We start from the raw sequence: 25,200 nt of genomic DNA, 5'->3' as shown, positions 1-25,200 counted from the left end.
CGGCACGAGGCGGGCGGTTCGGTTTGGCGCTCTAAGGCTCCGTTTGGCACGGCTCGGCTCGGCTCGGTACAACACGGCTCTGCACGGCTCGACTCGGAAGGGAGTGCGCGGGCTGGCGGAATGCGGGCACGGAGCACGGCGTGGAGGACATCGAGCTGGGTGCGGGGTGCTGGGTGCAAGGCACACAGCTGCGTGCAGAGTGCAGGACACGACGGGGTGCAGGCTGCGGGTGTAGGGTGTGTGACAGGCACGGCTCCTGTCACCTGCACCGCTCAGCCCCTGACCGGAGGCGTAGGAATCTATCAGTTCCCGGGGCAACCCGCCTAAGGATGCGCCGTGAGCCAGGTGAACGGTCACAAGGACGCGGCAGCTCTGGTGGCTCTCAGAACCAGGAAGGCTGGGGGCCATCCCTGCGGACTCGCGGAGTGCTGTGAGCAAGGTGTTCCCCCACGTTCATCCCTCGGCTCTGTGCCTGCAGCACCTGGCCCTGTGCATTCCCACATCACCTGTGGCGAAGGAGCTGAGATCTCGCTGCTGGTGTATGGGATTGGGGCCAGCAGAAGGCACCAAGATGGAGCATTTCACAGAGCCCATGTTCTACGGGAGTGTGGTGTGGAGATACCAGCAAAGGTCAGTATAGAATCATTGCATTCAGGTTGGAGAAGACCTTTACAATCCCCAAGCCCACCCCACTCCACCATGCACATAACCACTGTGCCACATCTCCACACTCCTTGAACACCTCCAGGGTCAGTGACCCCACCTCTCCCTGGGCAGCCTGTGCCACTGCCTGACTGCTCTTCAGGAGAAGAAACTTCTCCTAATATCCAATCCAACCCTTTTCAGATGCTCAAGTCTCCATCTCACCTTCTGCACACGAACTGCTGAGATTTGAATGTGACATTTGCCCTGCCGTCAGCTGGCTTTACAGCCTAGTTTGGAAGAGCAGAGGGAGGAAAGCTGAGCACGCTGCCCAGCGTGGTGCAGAGCCCAACACACAGCTGTGCTGCCCATGGGCACAGCCAGGAAGGCACCGGTGGGTTGGTGCAGGGCAGTGGGGCAGTGGTAACTCGACCCGCAGGACTCAGGGGAGGGCATTTGAATTATAAAGTGCAGAGCCCTTTGCTTTGGGTACAACTGTAATTAATGTGTAATCAAGATATAATTAAAAGTTACCGCCTTGGAAAAAAATCAAACAAAGCCAAGTGTGTATGTGTATAGGGGAAATTTAATTAAAAATGAAAGAAATGGGGGGGAAAGAAAAGAAAAAAAGAACAGGTTGGGAGAAGGTTGCAAAGTGCTGCAGGAGCATCAGATTTCTGCACTTCCCAGCACCCCATGCAGTGATGCCGCAGCGTGGCAGGGCTGGGCCATGGCAGTGCTGTGCCCAGAAGCCTGCAGCAGGCAGTGTTTGTTTGCAGGTAATACATTCTTCTAGGTGTCCTTTGTCCTATGCAGTAATAATTCGTTCCAAAGCCACAGGAAGCCAAGATCATAGAACCATGGAATGCTTTGAGTCGGAAGTGAGCTCTAAAGGCCACCTGGCCCCACTGCCTGCAATGAACAGGGACACCCACAGCTCCATCAGTGCTCAGAGTCCCCCTGGCTGGACCCTGGGTGTCTGCAGGGAAGAGACACCCACAGCATCTCCTGGCAACCCTTCTGGGGGGGTCTCACCACTACGACCATCGCAGCGATGGCTTTGCCCAATTACTGTGCTCTGAAATGCCTCTCATTGAGTCCCCACGGAGCAGCTCATTGAGTCATGGAGTGTCTGTTCAAGCTCCATTTCCTTTCTAGATTCTTCTTCATTAATATTTTAATTAACACCAATTCCCTGAGCAGACAGCATTAACTCAGGATACTTTCCAGATAGAGCACGGAGAGATTAAATATAGCAAGCACTGCTCTCCACAAGCTGGTAAACCAGTGAGGCAGCAACCTGCTGGTGATGTTAATAACAGAGGGATTTGCTCAGACTGGCACATGGTGGGGGATGACTTCCCTGTCCCGGAGCGTGGCAGTGGGCAGACACATCCCTAACGTCTGCAAACAACCTCCCAGTGGGAAATCCCCTGCGGTTGTTCACCTGCTGCCATTGTTCCCCGTGTAACGAGCTGCCACCGCCCTGTGTCACCTGGCACGTGTCACCTGGGGACGGTCACAGGCACAGCGGGTGCGGCAGGAGCAGAGCAGGAGCACCCCGCTGTCCTGGCGCTGCCTGCAGCGGTGCTGGATCCTGGCTGATGCCAGCTGCCTCCCAGGATCAGCCCAAAATTCCTGTTGGAAGGCGTTTGAGAGACACTGCTCCCTCTCAAACCCCTACCACCTCCATAGCATCACAGAATCGTTTAGGCTGGAAAAGATCTCTATGACCCCCAAGCCTAAGCCCAACCACCCCCTCCATGCCCTCTGACCACTCAGTCCCACATCCCCACGTTTCCGGAACACCCCCAACGTGTCTCACTTTGCCCTTCCCAACATGGCGGCCTCCTGCCCCCGCCACTACTAAGATGGCGGAGCGATGACAGGTCCACGCCCACTATTCTCTCAGCCAATAGGCGGAGACGCACTCCTCCGGCGGCAGCCAATGGTGGCGCAGGGCGGGGGAGTTGGTTTGGCGGGCGCGCTGTGATGGCGGGTGCGGGTGGCAGCGCGCTGCGGGAGCTGCTGGGTAGGTGCGGGGGTTCTTGGTGCTCTTGGTGCTCCCTGCAGCACGGCAGAGATGAAAGGAGGGGTGGGTGTCCCATCTCTGCCCTCAGCTCCCCTGCCCTCGGACCCGCGCCGTGCTCCATGCTCACCCCAGGCCCCTCACGCACACGCTCCCAGGCCTGGTGCCCTTCCTGTGGCCTTGGTGCTGTGCGAAGGGCAGCACTGAGGTCTGTTTGGGTCTTAGGGCCGGCCTACAACAACACCAACGACGTGGGCTGAGGGCCCTGTGCTGTACAGCGATGCCCCGCGGTGCTGCTGGGTGATGGGCTCAAACCTCGGCCGTAGGAGAGCTGTCCTTGGGGGGTGCCAGGGCACGGAGCGGGCCTCGGCTCCTAAGGAAACCCAAACTTCTCAGCAGGGAGAGCCAGGAAACGGAAAAGCAGCTTTGGGAGCACTGCAGAGCTCCGGGCAGCGGCTCTGCGCCTCCTGGATCGTCACCAGAAGCTGAGCGAGCTCCTGCTGGAGGTAGGAGCAGGCAGGGCCATCCTGGGGCCGTGCTCTGGGACAGGGCAAACCCAGCACCTCTGTGTTGTCACCAGGTTTGGCTTTCTGTGGAGATGAGGGGCAAAATCTGGAGAAGTGATTAGATGTTCTCTGAATTACCAAGCGCTTCCGACTTATGTGACTGTCATTACGATAGCCTGTGTCATTTGTCTATGCACGGACTTGAGCCAAGATCCTGTCTTGGCCGTGCTCTGCCTCTTCCCCACACACATTACAGAAGGTTTGTGATTTTGCATGTACGGTTCCAATACTTCCCATGGCTCAGCAGCAAGAATGCTTTTTTCTCTTTAAAATATCTCTCTGTATCAGAAAAAGAAAAAAAAAAAAGAAATTTAACTAGAAAAGGAAACAATATTTTGCTGTTTCAGGTATTTATGGCACTATGGCTGCACTGCTGAGACTTGAAACAAAGCAATTCTAGTGCTGCTGCTGAGCTGTTGGGAGCTATGGACGAATCACTTTGACCTGTATCTCTTTTTCTCTGCTTAAAATGAAGATAACTGTACTTCAGTCTCTTGCATGATGTTCTGAAATCTCTAGTTTACCATGGCCATGTAATGGTTTAATTTCATTTTAATTGCTCCTTCTGCATAGAATGCCAGAGCTGCTAAATATGCTTTGGAAGGAATAGATCTATGCATGTGTGTAATAGACATGTAAGACTGTTAGGCTTTTGTTTTGCTTCCAGGCAGAAGGTCCAGTCAAGCCAGCTGGAGAGGGTGGCATCGAGCACCAGGAGTTATCATCAGAACCACTTATCAGTGAGTGAAAGAGCATTGATGGGAGATGAACATGGAATAGAATCGTTCTTTACACACCAAATTTCTGCCTGTTAAATGCAATTCCAATTTTGTATTCTTCTCAGTGTTCCTGATCTGCCATTCAGCTACTCGTTTCTTACTTCTCCAGTGAATGGTGTCCCTGGCAAGATCTGATTTTTTTGTGTTTTGATCTGGAATTTCTCTTCACAGTCACGTGCTTGCACCTTTTTTTTCATCCCACGATGTCAAATTTCTGTTTTTTTTCCTTTTCTTTTTCTTTAAGTCTCTGTTCTGCAGGAACAGGCCTCAAGATTGGGTGTACCTGCTGCTGTCTTGGCAGCCAAAAATGCTGTTACCAAAATCGAGCAGATCTGCCAGTCTTCTACAAGCCCATCTCAAACACCTCTGCTGAACTTGGACCAAAGAGTAAGCAAAATAGCTTATATTTTGCTTATCAAGAAAACAGTATTGATGGTTTTGACTTTAAATCCTGGACTGATAAAGATTGATAAGCCCTCTGTTCTAATAAAGATCCAGACATGCAGGACCCAAGAGGCTGATCACTCATTCGTGTATCTGATACACTCACTGATATGTGGCACTCTTCTCCCATATGGAAAGCTGCTAATTTTTGACAGCTTTCCTGCTGTTGCTAGAGCATCTCTCCACAACAAGATGCAATCACCACTAGTGTGCTTCAGCCTTCCCTGGTGTGGCTCAGTGTCTTTTATCGTTGTTCCATCTTTATCAGTCCTCTCTGACTGCAATGTGGGTAGCTATGGTGATGGTCTTCTCCCCAGAACCTGGGCCATGACTGCTGGCTCACGTCCCCCCTGAGGAGCTGTCAGGTGCCAGTGCTGTCAGCTTGGTCTCTAACTCAGCCTTAAAGTGAAAGGCTTGGGCCCTTCCTCAGGAATTCTCTTCATTATTCAAGTCTTTAAAAACGCTAAGTGGGAAAAAAAACAGCAAATTGTTTTTGTAAGAATGTGTTATTTATAAAGGAAATTATTTCTGCTTCATTTTTGGGGTGATTCCAGGAAAGATTGTCTTGCTTGCTTCGAACAGCCAAGGATTTGTTGGAGAACAATGTGTTCAGTCGCTCACACTTCTGTCAGGAAATCTGGAAAATGAAGGTGAGAATTCACAAAGGAATGTTACTTTGCTACAGACCATTTAGATTTCAGCTATGGGATCAGACGGCATGCTTTTATCCCTCTTGACCTGTGCAGGACAGAGAAAACTCCAAGCTGAACTACTGAAATGCTGCCATCTGCATTCCACTTATTTTGGTGTCTTTTTGTGATCTGCAGCAGTCTTGCCATTGCTCACCTCTGAGATTTTAAACTCTTTCTGGACGTAGTGAGCACGGCTGGTTGTAGGAAAGGCATGGAAAACACAGGATCTGGAGATACAACATGGGATTAAGCTTGCATGGGATGCTGCTGCAGTTAATACAAGCTTTGGAGGGTATTTTCTTTTCTGCTTAGCTTCACTGACCTACTGTTATCAATGAAATATGTTAATAACTCTGCCCATCTGTGCATAGGTTCCCAGATCAGTGCAGGATCTCCCAGCTGGCTGTAGGGTACCATGGTCCCAGAAGCCCTTTGTGTGCTTTGCCAATAGGACTCAGTGGCACTTTTGGCATTCTGGCTCCCTGCTCTATTTATCTGGGAATTGTGATAAGCCAGAGTGAGTTCATGCAGCAAATGGCATGAGAGAAATAGGATAGCTGATAACAAGTCAGATTGTTTCACAAATGTGTTGTCTTCATTTCATTTGGGTGGTTTGTTCTCTGAAGATAAGTGGTGCTCTGGGTAGAGCTAAGTACTTCTTGTGAACCAGACAAATTTGGTTGCTTGCTGCTCTGGTGGGAAAGAGTGAGGAGTCTGACCCATCTGGATAAAAAGGTGCTCTCTAGTCTCAAATGTCCATTCATGGGCTGAAAATAGAATTCCATGTGTTGTAAGGGCTGATTAAAATCTCCTTGTTCCCAGGTAGACACGGAGATCAAGTGCTGCTGTGTAACTGAGACTGATATAGTAAAGGATTAAGCTGTTGAAAACGAAGTACGTGGGCGAGGCTGGGGTCATGCTAAAAAGCAGCTGTGAGTCACTGCAGAAGGCTGCTGGGGCTCCTGGTGCCTTGTGTGCTCCCAGAACTTCCCCTGCAAGGAGTGAAAAGCATTTTGTTTCTGGGTCAGAGTTTCTGTACTGGGACTGGAATGAGCAGAAGCTGCTGCCGCACCATTTTCCCTGCCTGGTGCATCCTGGAGCTTTGCTGGCACAGGATGCTCTCCAGGACTCCATGCTCTTCTGCTGGGAGCTGCAAGTGATCTTACAGGGAGGTGGAAAAGGGCAGCTGCAGCATCTCTTTCTGTAGGCTCCTCTAGGGAAATGGGTTTGAGAGCAGCAAAACTGAATCACAGAAGCTAACAAGGAGAGAACTAAGGGATAATTCTCCAATCTGTTATTGGTTCTGAGTGAACAAGACTCTAAATGTAGTAATTTTCCTGTTTTCTGGGATACCACTGCTCCTTTGTCTATTCAGAATTAGGATTCATCCAGAGGGATGAAGGCTGACATATTTATGACTTAACATGGAAATGTAAAACGATGCGCCTACCCCTCATTTGTAGGAAGGAGAAACCAAACATAACTTTTCCTCATCTGGTATTGATACGTTAGCCTTTAAATTCCCATAAATCCTAGGCTGGGTGACTAACGAAATTTGGTTTCATTTCTTTAGTACATTGTTATCAAAATATTAAGTGTGAAATATGTGCTGTGACCAAACTGTGACATTCTTGGTAGGACCTTCCAGTGCTGGAGGCCGTGTGGCACCTGCACAGAGATGGCATCACTGGGCTGGCAGAGCTGCTGGAGAGGTGAGTGGAGGTTTGGAGGTTTGCACACATATTTAATCTCTTAAAGCCTAATCAGGGATTAGTCGTGAGTATTCTGGACTAAGAATATAGTCAGATGCTTGCAGGTGATCAGATTAGCAGGATTTAAGAAGTTAGCCAAGGTTTGAGAGGTTACTCTGTGTTAATTAGCGCAGTTCAGGGCATGGTGACTGCTTGTTCCAGGGCTGCTGAATCACTTGTGATGTGGGGCAGGATGGTTGGGTGGGAGCTGCCACTGAAGACCATTCTAGTTAATGTTCTATCTGATTCTTTGTTCCGCTGCCCCAGGTGGCTGCGTGGGGAGAAATCCCAGGTGGGGAGGGTTCGTAACCCAGCCCCTTTGGTTCATCTGGCTGTGCCTTGAGATCTGCCTGGAAACTCAGTGAGAATTGGGGCTGGTCTTGGCGAGAAGCCTTGCTTCACGTAAACCGTGTGCTTCTGTCCTCTCAAAGCCACTGTGTCAGTGAGGTGTGGCAGAGTTCATCTCCAGAGGATGGTAATTCTAAGAGTTGATTTGTTTTTCCCAATGTGGAGCTAACCAGGAGGATCAGTTACTCCTTCTGAAGTTCACGTCGTTATTTTATGGCGTTGAAAGGATATTGCTGCAATCTTTGGTGCAGCCTTTGATGTTGGTTTACCTGTCTGTTAATGGGATAGAAAAAAAGCCTTTCAGTGCTCACTGTGCTTCAAGGAAACTGAAGAGAACTTGATTTTTTTTTTTACGTTTTGGAAAGCATTTTTATGCAAATGACTTAAAAATCAGAACTAAAAATCTTAAAAGATTTTAAATTGAAATACTTTAAAAATAGTGAAACTTGGACACGCAGTTTCACATGTATTGCTTTTCATTGTTTGTGTTTGTTTGGGACTCTTCTTATGAGGCAACTCAAGCTCTTGTTGGACCAGCTTACAGAAATCTGACATACAGGGCAGAGTCTCACACGGTCATCTCCTTCCTGAGACCAAGGGGATGGCAGAATGAAAAACCAAGCAAGGAAATAGGGAAGGGATTGAGCTGAATGTGCTTCTGTTTGTTCCCAGCAGTGTGGATGGCTGTGCCGTGGAGGAGTGGCTGTGCAGCAGCCTTTGTGCTCTGTGTGAGCAGGCAGAGGGGCCCCCCCAGGACACAGAGAATGTGGGACATATTCTCTCAGGCAAGCAGAGGGTCTGGCTGCAGCGAATGCTGTGCTGGTGGGATGCTGGGAGCTTAAGGACAGGGGCCTCGCACAGTGTTTTCTGATGTTGCTCCAGAAAAGGTGATATATTTAATTCTTAGTGTGTTCTTCCCCTTAAGAGATGATTGGTTTGAATTCCTGGATCTCTTTCAAATACAGTATGAAAAGAAAGTAGCGTTGCAAGATGTTTGGGGCCAGCAGTGATAGCAGATCGGATAAAGAACACAATGCTTATGCAAAGTGCCCAAAATTTCTAATGAGAAATATTTAGCAGCTGATACTTTTTCCCCCATCTTTTTTTTTTTTCCTATTTGGAAACGTATTTTCTATGCTTTTATTTGGAAAAAAATCACTACACAGTTTACTCGAAGGGCTGTGGTCAGACCTTTGGGCCAGTGAGTTGAGCAGGTAAAACTCACATGTGTTCTGCAGTGGTAAAAGAGAGAGACCCACAGACTGCTTGGTCTGAATAATCCTTTCAGTTCGTTTGCTTCTTGGCACTGATTGCTCTAAGCTCTTTTTGCCCAGGAGTAATTTTACTCCATGAAAGAAAAAAAGAAAAGCACTGAGCAGTCTTGCTGACTGTGCTGTGTAGTGAGCGATGCTTTTCAGCCAGCAGTCCCACTGGGAGGGGAAAGAGCAAGTGGTTTTAATGAGAGGGGATGCTGTAACACGGATTCCTTCTTGATTTGCAGACTTTGCGATCATGTTCCTTCAGAATGGCTTTCAGCCTTCAGAGCTGGGAAGGAAGCTGGAGCTGAAGAAGGTCCCCCATGTAAGGACAAAAGGAAAGTGATGAAAATAGTTGGTTAAAGAAGTAGATGCCTCGTATACCGCTGCCTCCCTGACTGTAAATCAATCTGAGTTAGAGCAACAAAGAAAGGGCAGTGGTCCAGTTAGCAGAAGTGGGTGAGGAGGAGATGTTGAAACCAGAGCAGAGACCTTTCTATAGAGAATTTCTCCAAGGTGACTTGTCAAGGACTTTTTAGCTTCTTTGGTTTCACCTTGATTGCTCTTTCTTTTCCATTGGTATATGAGGCGTGGAATGCTGGTAAGCATGGAAAGTGCTTGCCCCTCTGCCTGTCTGTATGTGTTCTACATCACACCCTGAGGTACATGTTAAGCTTTAAACCAAGTGGGGCAAAGCCTTTTCGTCGAATCAGTTTGTCTTTTCTGCATGAAATGCAGCTGTTCTCAACACTAAATGGTCTTATTTTGTCCGTTCTGAACAGATCTGCCATGCTGTTTTACAAAGAATGCTGACATGTAAGTGTTCTTGTGACTTGTAGCTTTTTGCAGTTGCTGCTGTTCGCTAACTTAATTTCCTTCCTCAATACTAAATCTCTAAGGACTCAGAGAAATCCTCTTTCTGGGATGCTTTCTGTACATATTTATGTCTCTGACGTTGCGTGTCTCCATTTTCCTCTTTACTTTTGTGAAGTGAGTTTCTTCTATCGCCACAAATAACTTCTTGTTTCTCATGCTAGTTCTTTTTGATCCTCCCAACTGCAACACTGGGTAGAGATATCTGAGCTGGCTTTTAACAAGCTTGGTTGGAAGCAGTCCAATCTTCAGCAGCACAGAGGGTTGGTTAACTTATCCTGCTTGTTAAATTCAACGTTGAATTTACAAAGTTATGTGCCAGCAGGCTATTTTGCTGTCTCACATTTTGGATTTGCAAACTTGTGTTTTGTGAAACCTCGTTTTTTTTTATGTAGAGCAAAGCCATCTGATGTACGTGTGTAGTCTGTAAACAGGCAGTGTTCAGCTGTCCCATGGATAACGTCCTGTCGTGCTGCTGCTGAGAGCTCAGGGGTGGCAGTGCCTGATTTGCAGTGCAGATCCTGATGCAGAAGGACTAAATGCACTACAGGATTTTGTGTCGTGTCACTGGTGATATCGTGACAGGTTGCTGTTTCCACTGCACTGTTTTGTCTGCAGAGGAAGTGTTCACTCACAGCTCCTCATGTGCTCCAGACCACTGTGTTAGTCTGATCTGACCGTGTGCTGCTGTTATTTTTCTGTTGCCTTAGTGCCATCACTTTGCCCCTCTCCTTGCTGGAACGTTTCAGCAATGAGCTCAGTGCTATTGCAAAGATGAGCTCTTTTTCTGTTGCGAAATGACCAAAAGCCAGGACATAACACAAGGATTGCTCCCAAACATCCCTTCTGCATCTCTGCATGGGTATTGCCAGCCTGATCCCTCACCCTGTGTCTTGCAGACAGCACTGCCTGTAGACAGATGCCTTGCAGACCTTGCTGAGCAGTTCTAAAAAGGGAAAGCTGCAAGGGAAGTGCTTTATTATTTAATATGTATGAGTTCCATCTCAGGTGACCCTTTAATAGCGCTGGCACTTGAAAAATAACCCTCATAAGCTCAGGACTAGAGGGATATGGGGGGAAGCAAGGCAGGCTGCTGGCAGGCAGGGTGGAGTCTGTGCTAACCTGCTCTTCATTTGACCTTCACATTTCTGCAGCCTGTGCTGCCACCAGTTGCCTTACAGTCCATCTGAAAATACATTACGTGTTTTCTATGAAATACTTTTGTTAGTGTGTGCTGTTGGGTCGTCTTTGAGGAGTTTCGCTTTACTCATCAGCTGCTTTGAAGAACATGAGGATGCTTTATGTAAAATAATTCACGATGAATGAAGCTGCTCACAGGGGGAGCACAGGCTGAGAGCAGCTGTTCTTCACAGCAATGATCTTGCTGCACTGAACTGCTGTGCCTGAGGATAAGTAGAGCTTATCTCCTTTCCTCTTTTCGCCCCTGCTTAACCTTAAAGCATTCCTCTGCAGGGGAAGGCAGTATTATTTGCTAGCCCTGTGGACTGCCCTACAAAAGGCACATAAGGGATGCCAGTATTGGTGCCTAATTTGGTAGATTTCCTTCTCAGAGTGCATCACTGAACAATTCCTAATGAACAATTCCTAATGAACAATTCCTAATGAACAATTCCTAATGAACAAAGCAAACGTTTTTACTGTTGAAAGAGGAGGCTTTTGAAGGTGGGATGGGACCAGAAACAGAATTACAGCAGCAGCAGCCTGTGGAGTTGAGGGTCTCTCAGTACGCGGGCTTTGAGTTGTGGTGTCTTACAGTCAGGACCAGGTGCTGTGTGAGCTGCTGCCTGTTTGACCTCCACGGGTCACTTTGGGACAGGCCTTGCTTTAAAGGAGTGCTGCTGAAGAAAGGTAACACGAAGCTGTCACAAATGTGTGGCATTCAACAGCAGTGCCCTCTTTGTTTGCTGAGGATGGTAAAGACCATTGTCTCAAGGCACAAAGCCTCAGCAAATCTCTGCCTCCAGACTTCTCCCCAGCACAGCTTTGCAGTGTTTGCACTCGTGTGTGTGCACTGCACAGTTAGGATTAGGTTTGGAAATTAAATATTAATACCTGTCCATTTTTAGATGGCTTAATTATTTGCACATTCGTGGGAATGCTTTTAAAGTGGTTCAAGGTTAATGTTAATGGTTTTTGAGCCTCAGTGTTACTTTTGAGAAGTTCTTGTAAGATTTTAATGCTGAGGAATGGTGTGTTTCCCTAATGGGGTCACCTTCTTAACTGTTAGTGTAGCATCACAATTCTTTCTGCTTTTCTCATTGCCTTTTTGTGTTTTTACTCTTGGGTACCAGGGGTCCTCGATGCTGTTGGTAAAGAGAAGGAGGAAGATGTCTCTACATTGCAAGCTATGAGGTTCTGGTAAGAAACACTGTTCCTCTGAATAACGGAGGACTGCTTGTAGTGCTGTGCATCGTTTCTGAATGTTTTCTTGTCACTCGTAGGCTGAATGTATTTGATGTGTCCATTTATAAAAGCGCAGTTCATCCGGATTCCTTGCAGCAGTTTTTTAGACACACCCTGACTGAGATTCTTACCTACAACCCACTGTTGAAAGGTAGGAATAACTGGGGAGCAGGAAGTGTCTCTGGGTTTGCTGCGGGTCGGGAGCTCTATCCCAGCCAGTGACTGAGTGGAGTCCAGCCTGGAGAGCAGAGCGCAGTGATGCTGTCTCACTCCTGGTTCTTCCCCACCCACACAGTGCCAAAGGAGATGAAAGGTTCATCTGGACTCTGGGCTTCAGAGAGCTGTAGTTCAGAAGGAAACTTTAGGTGGAAAATCAGCAGCTCCAGGCAGAGCTTCAGCCAAAAGCTCATGTGGAGTGCTGGGGGAAACATCTGCCACAGCCTTTGTGGAGCAGACGTGGGAGAGCTGTGGCCTCTGGGAGTAGTTTTGGCCAAAGGAGAAACTGGATGGGAGAGCTGGCACTGCAGAGAGCTTGGGGCTGAAATCCTGCGTCTCTGTAGGTCTTGCTTTAAGCACCAACCATAGCCTTCCTCTGCTCACAGGGTGTCTGTCATCCACTTCATTTTGGTAGATCAGTTACGAATGCAGGAAGGCTTCTGTCCACGATTGCAAATTGTAAAGTTAGATGTCTTTAAGAAGAAATTACTTTGGGGCTGCAAAATCTCTGGTGAAATATTATCACTCCAAGCTACAATCTAGAGCTCCTTACTGGTAGTATGGAAGAGCTGGTCATTGTTGCTGGCTTCCAGTTGAAAGAGATCTTTGAGGAAAAAAGATGGTTCCTTGCTGATTCTCTCTGCATGCATTATGCTGGTTGGTGAATGCATGATCCCAAGAAGAGCTCTGAGATGAGAATGCTGTAGTAAAATGACAGAGTCCATCTTCGTGTGGTTTGTATTCCAAAGATGAATGGGAGAGAAAGGATTTCAGCAGGTAGCTTTAGCTTTTAGTGTTTGTGGCTGTGAAAGCTAAAGCGAAATCTTACGTAGTGAGGTTCTGTGTTGTAGACATTTTTTTTAAAATCTGTTGCTGAAGAGACAACTATTAACGTGCTCTTTTTTTTTGAGTACAGTGTCTGATGCCATCCACAAGCAGAGAGAGTGGAGCTTTACAAGGACGTGTTCACTGCTCACTACCTTGTACCGCAAAGTAGGTCTTCCAGGTTTTGCACAGGGAACATTACTGTGTTGATCTTGTATTCATTAGAATATCTGGAATGGGATTATTTAAAAATAGTGCATTGCAGAATCTGAAGCAGCTGCCAGGAGCTGCAAGCAGGACAAAGCTTGAAGGGAAAGTACGACTAGAATTTTTGTTTGTGCAGCAATCGTAATGAGTACAAAGATAATAAATGAAGGTGTAAATTTTCACTATTACAGAATATGACATTGATTCTGAAAGAGTTGGAGTACACCTGTGTGTTTTAGCCATTGCTGGTTCCAAGCCAGAATAATGTCTGGCCCTGGAAAGCTGATGCAAAAGGTGCACACAAGATAGCTTTTGCAAAGAGCATCCACATGTTAATCTTGACAGCGTTGCTTTCATTCCCTTCCAGCTGTTTGTGGCATTCAGTGCAAAAGAGTCGATCTGCCAGCTGCAGCGAGTCCTGGAGACACATGAAGTGAATTGGCAGCATGTCTTGTCCTGTGTTTCCACACTGGTGGTCTGTCAGGCTGAGGCTGAGCAGTTGTTCAAAGGCAAGTGGGTACTGGCAAGCCTGCAAGCTGGCACGTGCCTCTTGCTTCTCAGGTACTGAATGAGGAAACCATCCCAAGTGGTGCAGTAGCAAGTTCATAACTTCTGCTCTGATATTTCTGTAGGAGAAAGAACCACAGGAACTCACCCTCCCCATTCAGGTGTTCTGTGCCAGCTGTGATGTGAATACCAGGCATTGTGCTGGTGCTTCACTAATTTAGTGTACAGCTAAGAATGACTGTTTAATAATTGCTTTTATGATTATGTGGTGTAGTGATTACTTAATTCTTCTTAATTCTTCTATCTTACCTTTGCTATTAGAGTGCCTTACTGATTATGTCATTGCTGGGCTCCCTGTAGTTCTTGCAAGTTGAAATCCCCAAGTATTTGACCACTGCAAAAATATCAGTATCTCTAATGCATGATCCTTTGGGGCAGATGTTTCATTAGATGTTTGTCTTAATTTAGTCTACCGTAGCTCAATTGTATACAGCAGAGGTTGAGGTTACTGTTTTATGTTTCTAGATCTACTCAGCCATCTCCTGATAAAGGCCTTTGAAAATTATGATATGGAAAATATGATCACTGCATTTCTGATAGCCCGTCAGGCTGCCCTAGAGGGCCCTGCTGTGTTCATGCCTTACTCCGAGTGGTTTAAGGTAAGACTAAATAAGACCTGACTGGTAATCTTTAAGTATGTGAGAAACCTGTGCATAAGGAATGCTTTTCTGCACATGCAAAAAATAAAATAAATAAAAAGCCTGGTTTCAGACTAAATCACCAGGAATTTAAAGCCAAAACAAACAGAAACAAAAACCCAACGAAGTAACAAGTGATTGTATTGGTATTAGGAATCATGTAATATTTATTATTGCCTTTGTGTCTGCAAAGAATATATTCGTTTGGCTTTCTCTGGTCCTCCCTCCTTTCATCTTTCAAGTACATCTTGCCTTCTCTAGTTATTTGTCAGGAATGCAGACATGTAAATCCTGTTATAATCATAATCTTGGATACGTTTCAGTATCTTGATAGCCAACAGTGTTATGATTGCATAATTTGAGGGTTATTGCACATGAAGCATTCCTATTTCCTGGATGTTTGCATGCAGCTGTAATTGGTGTGTTTGACCTTATAGATAATTGGTAATTAGCTTTCGGTTGTAAACACATAGGTATTTTGGGTATGCAAATCTCCACGGTATAAAGTGTTCAGGATGTAAGTAGTTCTGAAATATTTTGTATAGGCTGACTGGCTTACTTTTCCTGTAGTGCCCAGATAAACCTCCAACAATGTGTTTTCCTGATAAGTCTCAGTCCTTTGGTGCATTTTGGTGTTGTCTTGTCTAAGTCCTCTGTGCGTTCCCATGGTAGCACATGAGAATGAACTTTAAGCTTGACATGGAAACTGGAGAAAGAAACTCAGAAACTTCTGTAGAGACCTCTATAAACTTTCTTTGGAGTCTTTTCTGCAGAAAGATTCTGTTGATGCAAAGTAGATGTCTGTAAGAGATATGTGGGATTTACACAGTGGGTGCTGGGATGCCGATTCTTTCCAAACTGAAAGGCTCTGTTGTCACTTTCTCTATTTCAGGCCTCCTTTGGGAATGCTAGCAGTCACCATGGGAGCAGTAAGAAAGCTCTGGTCTTCCTCTTTGAGTTCTTGTCAGAGCTAGTGCCCTTTGAAGTAGCCCCATACTTAAAGGTGAGAAGCTGCTGGTAGAAATGGTTGTCTGAAAACGGCTCCAGAACTGCTCCGGAATAAACATACTTATGCTGTGTGTCTTTGAGCATATTCCTCGTGTTGTTAGTAGCAATTGCATTATTTCCAATACACTATGCAAAACCTTTTCTCCCTGAAATAAACAAGATTCTTTTATTTCCTCGAGAAGAAGGTAATCCCTTTTGTGAAGTTATATTTAAGCGATTGAGTGCTTTAGTTTACTTGTTGTTGGGGGAACATTGCACGTCAGTTGCTGTGAAACTGTCTTAAAACAAGCAATAATGTCTTCTTTGAGGGATGTTTGAGGTAATTGAGAGGAAAAGTTAACTAGAGATCTACTGTTGCTTCCTGTAAAAATGGCAAATCTTGTTCTGAACTTTACATTTCAGGTCCATATAATGTACCCACCTTTTGTGCCAACAAAACATCGCTCTGTTCTCTTGGAGTACATCACTCTGGCTAAGACCAGACTGGCTGACCTCAAGGTTAGTAAAAACTGTCCCTTTGGAAAGATATCCTTCTAGATCTGCCAAAACATGAGCCGTGCAGTGACAGTGCCCATGTCTACGTAACCTCATGCAGGTTGCCATAGAAGATATGGGACTCTACGAAGACTTGTCTTCCACACATGAATCCATGCAGGTACTGGTGATCTATCCAACCATCTTCTCATCTGTTATGCTCTTCTTTTCTGTAGAGGTGTGAGTTATCAGTCTGCCATTCCTATTGAGTTTGACCATGCTGCTAGATCTTTTCCATCTCAAAAGAGAGGAATTAAAGGTCATAAATATGGAAACTTAACCTGGATTTCATGAAAGTTAGACCTGCATAGAGGACAGATAGCCCCTAATGAGCCTATCTGTTGAGATCCTCTGCAGTCAGGCTGCAGAGGAACTCAACAATTAGCCAGCTAGTTAGTGGCCAAGCAGTAGCTAAATCAGCCACCTAGTCAGCATGTGCTGTTTGAAGCCAGGGAAGTGCAGGCTACTTCTTGCCCATCCTGTTTGATGGGATGTGGAAAATAATGGCAAATTCTGTTGGTAGGAATTTAAGGAAAAAAGAATAATCTAATGGTGCTGTATGGTGTGAGGAAATGAGGTTATTGAGACTGGGAGATACAGAGCCACACGTCTGTAGGATCTGGGTCTGTGTTGGCTCTGCTGGTAGAACAACTTATCAGTTTGGTGGGGAAGAAACTGGCACAGGTTGTTAAGATGTCTCATGGCTTGAACAAAAGAAACCTGGGACAACAGTCATCCTGCCTGGAGTGCAGTTCTAGCAGCAGAGGCTGGAAGTGAAGAATATGAGTATTAACTCCAGGTGTATGAGTAGAAGAGAAAAACAGTAAAATTTGGAACAGGAAAATATTATCCCTGTGAGGGAGTATTGAATAAATAACGTCGTGTTGAACAGGAATACCTGCTGCAGTCAGTGTAGGAATTGGGTACGGAGCTACATGGACCTTTGGGCTGACACAGAAGAGCTGTTACGTATAACAGCCTTGTTGTGGCAGGCTGATGGTCCAGGACCAGGTTTCTCTGTCCTGCAGTTCTACACCGCTTATTAGTTCTAGTTATTCAATTGTGTTTGTTCAGTCACTTCCCTTCACAGCACAGACAACTATTAGTAACTCTGAGTGAACAAGCAGGGAAGATTATCACCATCCTTGGCTTCTCAGTTTCTTTCTCCCTTTGTCTCTTCTGTGAGCCAGCCCCAGGGCCAGGCACTTCGTGACGTTGAAAAAGCCCTTCAGATATTTGAAAACACAAGGAAGATCCCAACATCAGTGATAGAAGCCAGGTATCACATGCTTCTCAACTCTTCTTATCTTCAATCACAATGGGGAAAAGAAAAGCCAAGTCCAAATCAAAATAGCAATACGAGAAAAAATGAGGAAGTCAGCAATGGAGGATCTGGTAAATTCTTTCACGTGACTCATTTCCTCGGTAGTCATCTAAATTGAGGCAATTTCTGCAGAGGATAAAGAGGCATACGCACGCCAGCAAGAGAAGTCTACAATTACTAGAATGAACAAAAAAATAATTTTGTAACCTGATTTGTTTGTGGTTTTTCATGCCACCATGAACGCTTGGGTTTGTGGGAACCAGCTTCATTTCTGACATAATGAAATGGCACTTGACAGCTTTGGCTGCTAATACTTTGTTTTCTGCCTCAGTATTTTCAGGCGACCCTATTATACTTCCTGGTTTCTTCCAGCTCTGCTCAGGCCACGTGTGGTTAGTACTTTTTTCTTTCTCTGGATCCTCCTGCTTAGCAGTCTGTTTGTAGAGAGGTGACTTGCACCTAACCTGCCTGCCTTTCTGTTGCAGCTCCCTAAAACCCCGGATGCACGTATGGCCTTCATAGATTCTTTGAAAAGGTATTGAGGCTCCCCAGTATCGTGTCCTGAGCTTCTGGACTTTGTCTTCCGAACATCAGATGACTGGAAGCTTTATACTTGTTTACAAAATGCTGTCAGCTGGCCAACCCTTTCAGCAGAGCTTCGTGGCCAGACTCGTTTGTGGCTTGCAGGATGTGGAAGGAATAGCTTTTCTGTGTGGATAAACGTCTTCAGTTCTGTAATTAGCCCAATAGCTGCTCTAAAGCCATGATCTGGAAGGAGTCCCACATAGCCCTTTGCCTGCAGGCCAGACACATTTTCATGCCAACTTTGGAGAATGCTGCTGAACACAAAATTTCAATAGGCAGATGAGCCCCCCTGTGAACAGCTCTGCTCTCTTTGGGGAGGGGATATGGGAGGAGGGGAGGATGAAAGCTGAGTGTATGGTAATGCTTCTTGAGCTGTTCTTAAGAGAAAGCAGGGTAATGTCTCAGGAGATGGCAGCCCCTCTCAGAACTCAAACCCATCCTGTGTGCATGTTTCAAAAGTACCTTTCTGCCTTGTAGAAAGAGCTTCTTTATTTTACACCCAGTAATTCCTCTGTAACCTAATATGGAGAGAAAATGCTGCCTACAAATGAGACATTCAGTCCTGCCTTGTAATTCCAGTTTGACCAAAAAAAAAAAATAATTGAATGTTTTTAAAAATTAAAGTTGTAAGAGAAGCTGCAAAGTTATTCTGCCTGCCCAGCAGGTATTGGAGGTTGGACTTGGATCTCCATCACAGTAACATCTGAGATGTGTGAATACTTCATGTCACACAACTTAGACTCCTACAGAGTCTAAGTCCTACCGATCTCAGACATCTACAATAGATGAAATAGGTATCAATGTGTGTGTGCTGTCTGTAGTTCTGTTTTGGGGCAGTGTGTGCACTTGCATAATGCTGCCAGAGCCCTGGATATACATTTCTGGCCCTCGTGTCAGCAGATGATTAAAAGAAATGCTTCAGATGCTTTGGCGCCTCTAATTATGCTTCATAGCAAAGCTGTTCCTTATGCTTGAATTAATAAAGATGAAGGTTGAATGTGATTATGTCGTATACTAAATGTCTTCTTTTGTTATGATTTTAGAGCTGACAAAATACCCTCCAACTTGTACTCCACATACATACAAGCCTGTCGTGCTAGGAAGGAGAAAATGTTACAAGGTAAAACGACAAAAAATTTCCTTACAATCACTTTGCAGAACTGTTAATATTTGTGTTGATGCTCTCATACATTGGAAAACTTTCAACACGTGGCTGCTGGTTATGTCTTTCCGTGTAAATGTGTGTGTGCTCCTTGTGTCTCTGAGGCATGAAATGGTTGCTGCCTTCCTGGTTTCCCCTGCCTGTCCTGCCCAAGTGGGATTTCTGCAGTCTGTATGCAGCTCTGCGCAGTGCTGAGGCTGCAGATGAGACCTGAGCTGGCTGATTTGATTCCAGTTCCAGCACAGCGCTATGAATCAGCGTTTGCAGCTTGAAGGCTTCTCTGCTGCGCCCATCCCTCAGTGGCACTGCTGCTGCCTGGCCTCACCGTTGTCCCCTGGACTGCAGTGTGGGGCCATCTAATTTCAGCTCCCATCACTGCAGCCCAATCACTGGTACAATAGGTGTTTAATGAACAACCCTGTCTTTCAGCAAGTGCCTTTTTCGATCGCTTGCATCTTATAACGGACAACATCTCCAGCACAGGCTCATGCCAGATTCTTCCAGGAGCACAGTGGTGGTTTCCTTCCCTGTGATGGGCTGCTGCCCTGCGCGCTCGGCTGTCTGAAGCCTCCTGGAGATGCCGTAGCTCTGAGACGTGACCGAGCAGCCCTGTTCAAGCGCAGACGTACGGCAGTCTGCCTGCGGGGGTTGTCCTGGCAACGGCAGAGCTGAGGAACCGCTTCGCGCGGCATCGGCAGCATCCCGCTGGGCTGCGGGAGTCGCTGTGTGGCCGGTGACCTCTAGCGGTACGGCCCGCGTCCGGCGCTGCTGGGCCCGGCGCTGCTGGGCCCCGCGTCCCCGTCTGCCTGCGGGGCTCCAGCACTGAGGGCTCTTAGCTGTCAAGCTGCCCCGTTTGCTGCCGCTCATCCTTGCTCGCAGGGGTGACTCAGCGCTGCTCACCTCGTTTTGCAGCGAGGTCGTAACCTCGTTGTTAACCTTTGTTTCTCTCAGTGGTGGTCGAGCTCTCCCTGCCCCGTGCACGGCGCTGTGCTCCCTCTGACCTTGGGTGGGGTATGGCTCTGTTTCTAGTGGGAAAAGGGATTTCTTTCATTTTCTTCTTCTAAACAAAAGAAAGCACCGTGGTTCTGTGGAACGTCTGAAGATGTGACGCGGTGTTGGGGTTGGGGAGGGAGAAGCTGATGATGTGATATGTTTGCACTGCAGCGTTTCCTTCTGTGTTCTCCGCAGTTCCAGGCTTTAGAGGACGGCAAATGTTTCCATGTGGGGCAGGGAGCTAAAGAAAATGGACTGGAAACTGAAAGGAGACGTCTTTTGTTGTTTTTGTCTTTATAAAATGAATTCTGTTCTGAAGTTAGGCGTAAACTCATAAATGATTCATCAAGTAGGATATTTTGAATGTAAAAACAAGGCTGTGTGTGGCAGGCTGGCGGTTTTTGGGGGGGGGATCTGTTACAATTTATAGGAAAACATAAATAATGACTTTTGCAGAAAAGGTATGCAGAGACTGCTGAGTACGTTTTATAAACCAATTCAGTGCACTAAGAATAACGTAAGAATTGTAAAAACGTAAGAGTGATGAGTTGCACTTCCCTCTTGTTTCTTGATTCAGATGAATCCAAAGTGGAATCCAGCCATTCCAAAGAGCCTGCTGAGCACCTGAAGGCTGAGCTGGCTGCATTGAGGGGGCTGATTGTGGACCAGGCTAAACATGAAGGTATGGAAGAAGGCAAGTTCTAATGACCCCTCATTGCCTGCTATATTCATAAAACATGGCTAATGCTGGCCAAAGCAACAGCAGTAGTTACTTCCCACTGGTGCTTGAAGACGTCTTTCAGATCAGTTTAATCCAGCTATGAATATGTATTTTTCATGTTTGAGTTGGGAACCTCAGGTCTGCATCTTTGTGATGACTGCTCACCACTACACACATCTTTGGCACGGTGGGCAGCCCTATTCCTGGAGCTTGCCTTGACTCAACCCCCCACCTTCTGAAGGCCGTTTTCCTTTTTTTGTGTGTTCGTAATAGTACTGTGGGAAAAAATAATGTTGTCTTCTAAAATGAAGATGATTGTTGCGTTCCAACTAATATTTTTTGCTCATTACAGCTTTTCATAGCATACTTTGGGTTCTGATCAATTAGAGTATATGTCTCACTTGTTCTGTTCCGTGTAGAGTTATAAATCTTTCACGCCCTCTGTCCTGCCTCTCCTCTTCTCCTGTTACTCTCTCACAGATGTGCCAGCACAGATTGCAGTCGTTTCTGACAGACTCTCCAGTGTGTTGGGTCACAACAGTGATGAGAATGAAGCTGCCACTCTGAATTCCCGAATCCAAGTTAATGTTTCTGACCCCAGTCTGGAACCCTGTCATCAGAGTGTGAGTACCATCCGTTTGAGATGAGGAATGATACAGTGGGTAGATACGTCTGGAGGTGTTTGTGAAAGGCTGCTTATCTGCAGCAAACAGGAAATACGCTTCACCTTTTGTCTACTTTGTAGTGCCCTGCAAAGACTATGCCTGTGTTTTAACCTCCTGGTAGTCATTGGATGTCTGGTGGAGAGATCTAGAGATATGTTCCATTAGACCAAGCCTGTGATGAGCAAGGTTTTCTTCACCAGATTTGCCTAGATATTTGCTGTTGGGATTATTCCTGGGCTGTGGTGGGCTTAACTTTCCATCTCCTATTAGTGCCAGTGGATCTATAAAAGTTGGGGAAACATAATACATACAGAGCACAATTAGACCTAATTATTCAGCTCGGCAAGGAGGAAATAGCAGTGTCTCTTATTCCAGGTCGTTGATCTTCTACTGACATCTTTCTGCCAAAACCTGATTGTTGCTTCCTATTTTAACCCTCCTGACAGGTAAGATGCAAGTAGGAAAATGGGAATTGATTAATACAGTGAAATTCCAGCATTTGTCCAGAGGCCAGGAGGGGCTTCTGTTTGTTCATATCCACAGTGCTAGCCTGGCAATTGCAAGCTGCTTTATTCTGAGTTGCTGTGAACTAAGAACTAATGAGCTTTGATGTATAAATGTAAATAAAATGTGTTTCTCCTCAGTTGTTACTGATCTCTTCAGAAAAGTGGCATTTGCCTCTGCTTCAGCTCCACCACAGTGCATTAAAACACTCCACAAATACTGTGTGCTGAGGTTGGTGCTGTCAGCTCAGTGCTGAGGTATGAAGCACATTCTTTTTTCCTTCTGTCCAGGAATTACTTGCTGGTTGACACTAAAGATGAGGAGGAGAATACTTGTCTGCTGACAGGGTGCTCAGGGGTGTATTTTTGGCACATTCAGTATTTTGCAGATCCAGGCACCTCAGTCTTTGTCTCTACTGCCATATCTAATATGAAATATATGAGGCATTAGAGCTGTGGACAAAGAAAGAGCAGCATGATACACCTTCTCTCTGCCTTAGTTCTCTTCTTCCCCCTGGAACTGACTGAGTTTGATTCTGCCCTGTGTGAGGGAGGAGAGGTGGCACATCCTCCTTGCTGCCCTGCTTTGGGAGGACTCTGTTCATGCCATCTCCTTCATGATGTGACAGACTATCAATGTTACAATCAACATCTCAGTGGAAAAATACTCTGGAGAACATCAGTGTACTGACACAATGCCTGGGACCCCACTGCTGGCACTGCTGTGCTGGGTGGCTGCTTCTGTGGAGCACAGCATGCTTTGGCAACCAGTGCATCTTTACCTCTCTTCTACACTGTTTTGCCGTGGTGACACAGGAGTAGGCAAACCTGTTTGAAAGCCTGTATGAAAAGGAGCTGTGATGAACAAGAGCTTTCCAGAAATTTTTTTCTAAACCTATCCTCCCATCCAGTCTTCTCTGAAGTTGGTTTGTTTTCTATCAGCTAAGCAGGAATGCCCCATAGGAAAGCCCCTCCCTTCCTCTGTTTTTTAAAAAGGAGTCCATCATATTACTTCTCTTTTACTCTTCTTTTGTGTTACATTCCTGCTTATTGCTCTGCCTCTGCTCCTCTTATTCTAGCCATCTGAAAAAGGCATCTGTGCCCCAGGGAGCTTGCTCCTCTCCTTGATGTTGTTTCAGAACTCTTCTTTGATTACATATTGTCAATTATTTGAGGCAGGGTACTGGTCGAGATGGTGCCTTTGTAGGGGTCCTCTGTTCAGATGCTCTAAAAATGACACTTCCCTTGAGCCTCTAAAAAGAATGGCCATTATCTTGTATTTATGGGCAAGTATGGCACAGATTCATTGTGCTTAACCGTTAGAAAAGCCCAAACACTTCCTCTACTGGGGATAAAAAGACAAACAGTAAAATGTTGATGTGGTTTTTACTTTCTGCAGGCAGGGGCCATGTCTCTCCTTGTTTGTGAAGATGATATGTGGACATAGGAGTCTCATACCTGCCCTCCTGGGGAGGCTCTGCCAGCTTATTTATCACCAGGTTAGTTTTCCAGACAAAAATCCTATAGTTATAGAGTGCTAAGGGTATCCTGGCTCCATTTCCTGAGCTGCAGGGCATATGCCTGTCTGGACTGCACAGTGAAGGATCCTCACTGGCTTTCAGGCTTCCAAAGATTCTCATTTCAGAAAAAGAGCCTGGGCTTGCTCTCAGGGATGCAAATGGAATGTTTTCCTGCAGAAGTGCTGCTGTGGTATGGTAATTCATTCTGAGATATGAACAGGTTTACTTTAACTGGTGCCTCTCAGCTGCTAAATTGTTCTAATTGCAGCGAATCGGTCAGTGGATAGTTGCAGTGTTCCTCTGCTTGATTCATTGAGACTTTTCTGCAGATAGCTGTTTTGTTACAAATGGAACACATCTATTTCTCCAGTTCATTGTTTTTGTTTGTCTTGCAGGGTCCTTCCCTGAACGATGCTCATATTTTAGGACTGGCTGCTTTTATGATCCACTTATGTGAGTCCAGATCTTTAATTCCTGAAATAGAAGCTGACTTTGGGATTTCTCAGCCTGTTGCTGACAAGGTCCTTTCCATTTCTGAGTTCTGGAGCTGCTTGCTAGTGTGCAGGACGGAGGAGTCACTTTCCTTCTGCACAAGGTGAGCTGATTCCTCCCCCGTGTTCCTGACTCCCAGCGCAGTGGCTTAGGTTTGGCACGGGAAGGATACTGGGAAAGCTCCTGTTTTTCTCTGGAGGACTTCCTGAGCATATGTGGGTGTATGCACTGCATGGAGGTGCTACCCAGACAGGCTGATGGTGGCCCCACATGACGTAGCATCGTGCTGACTGATGCTTGCCAAAGAAAGGACTGAGTGGATGCTGTCAAAAGCTTCAACTTAGTTGCTGGTTCTAAAATTTGGGCCACATTTGCATTTGGATGCACACAAATAGAAATGGTCTCAAAGGCAAGCAGGTTTTGAACATGTTGGTTAAAACCATTTTTAGCGCTCGGTCTTTGCTTTGACTTTGGACTTGTGTGATTGGGAAAAGATATGATTGAACCAAGCTAATAACCAAATTCTTTCTCTTTCTTAATCAGGTTCTGCACAGCAGCAGTATCTTATCTATTGTGCAAGTTTTCATCCTTTTCTTGTGATGACTTATGTGCCTTGGTTCCTCCTAGTCTTAGTTAAAAAGGTAAAAGAAAAAAGAAATGCATTGCTTACGAGAAAAATCAGTTTCAGTTCAGTTTCTCACTGCAGACTCCTGTGGAGCTGTAACTTTTACAAAGAAAACTATAAAAGTACATCTTGGTAGCACACCGCCTTGCCATTTTGTGCGTTTGCTTGTTTGGCAGCTTCACACAGAGGCTGCACTGGGCCCTTTTTGGAAACATGCATTGTTTTTCTGCCTGTTTCTTAGTACTGTCTGGACCTTATTTTCACCAACAGGGATGGACTTGTTAAGGAAGTAAAGGTAGGGGGCAGTTTGGGTTGTAGTGATCATGAGATGGTGGAGTTCAAGATCCTGAGCGGAAGAAGCAAAGCAATAAGTAGGATTGCTACCCTGGACTTTAGGAGAGCCAACTTCGATCTCTTCCGGGACCTACTTGGAGCTATCCCGTGGGCTCGGGTGTTAGAAGGTAAGGGGGCCTCTGAGAGCTGGTCAGCATTTAAACAGCTCTTCTTCCAAGCTCAGGATCGGTGCGTCCCTGTGAACAAGAAATCGGGAAAAGGTGGCAGGAGACCTTTGTGGATGAGCAAGGAGCTCATGCGCAAGCTACAAAGGAAAGAAGAAGGTCCATGAAAATGTAGAAAAAGAGTCTGATCACTTGGGAAGAATATAGGAATGTAGTCAGGGCCTGCAGGGATGCGACGAGGAAGGCTAAAGCCCGTCTGGAATTGAATCTGGCTAAAGTGATAAAGGATAATAAAAAGGCTTCTTCAAGTATGTTAATAGCAAAAGGAAAACTAGGGAGAATGTGGGCCCCTT

At 46.1% G+C, this 25,200-nt stretch overlaps 1 protein-coding gene across 2 annotated transcripts; it reads left to right on the top strand.

The window, feature by feature from the left end:
* Positions 1 to 2,625: 2,625 nt before the first annotated feature.
* Positions 2,626 to 24,423, top strand: FANCA (FA complementation group A). 2 transcript variants are annotated; one of them, XM_019619855.1, is made up of 27 exons: positions 2,626 to 2,674; positions 3,068 to 3,177; positions 3,905 to 3,977; positions 4,261 to 4,403; positions 5,015 to 5,110; positions 6,791 to 6,864; positions 7,924 to 8,036; positions 8,753 to 8,832; positions 9,290 to 9,323; positions 11,693 to 11,759; positions 11,843 to 11,955; positions 12,937 to 13,013; positions 13,420 to 13,561; positions 14,085 to 14,218; positions 15,150 to 15,260; positions 15,668 to 15,763; positions 15,861 to 15,920; positions 16,990 to 17,078; positions 17,455 to 17,515; positions 17,609 to 17,658; positions 18,752 to 18,828; positions 20,441 to 20,545; positions 21,065 to 21,207; positions 21,625 to 21,695; positions 23,152 to 23,251; positions 23,668 to 23,867; positions 24,308 to 24,423. In XM_019619855.1, exons 1-27 carry the CDS (start codon positions 2,635 to 2,637, stop codon positions 24,399 to 24,401), a joined length of 2,553 nt encoding a protein of 850 aa, XP_019475400.1. In that variant the 5' UTR covers positions 2,626 to 2,634; the 3' UTR covers positions 24,402 to 24,423. The 2 variants fall into 2 exon arrangements, with proteins under 2 accessions (XP_019475400.1, XP_019475401.1); XM_019619856.1 differs by having other exon boundaries at positions 2,628 to 2,674; positions 3,071 to 3,177.
* Positions 24,424 to 25,200: the final 777 nt, after the last annotated feature.

The sequence above is a fragment of the Meleagris gallopavo genome, chromosome 13, assembly GCF_000146605.3.
Source record: "Meleagris gallopavo isolate NT-WF06-2002-E0010 breed Aviagen turkey brand Nicholas breeding stock chromosome 13, Turkey_5.1, whole genome shotgun sequence".
Taxonomy (NCBI): Eukaryota; Metazoa; Chordata; class Aves; order Galliformes; family Phasianidae; genus Meleagris; species Meleagris gallopavo.
The sequence above is the reverse complement of the archived record's forward strand: the minus strand, read 5'-3'. Positions and strand labels throughout refer to the sequence as shown.

Bases quoted from the DNA above. Each gene is read 5' to 3' on its own strand.
- FANCA (XM_019619855.1), top strand. From the start codon at position 2,635: ATGGCGGGTGCGGGTGGCAGCGCGCTGCGGGAGCTGCTGG. The intron at 8,037-8,752 runs GCAAGCAGAGGG...CTTGATTTGCAG, and splicing joins TGTGGGACATATTCTCTCAG to ACTTTGCGATCATGTTCCTT. The intron at 23,252-23,667 runs GTTAGTTTTCCA...TTTGTCTTGCAG, and splicing joins GCCAGCTTATTTATCACCAG to GGTCCTTCCCTGAACGATGC.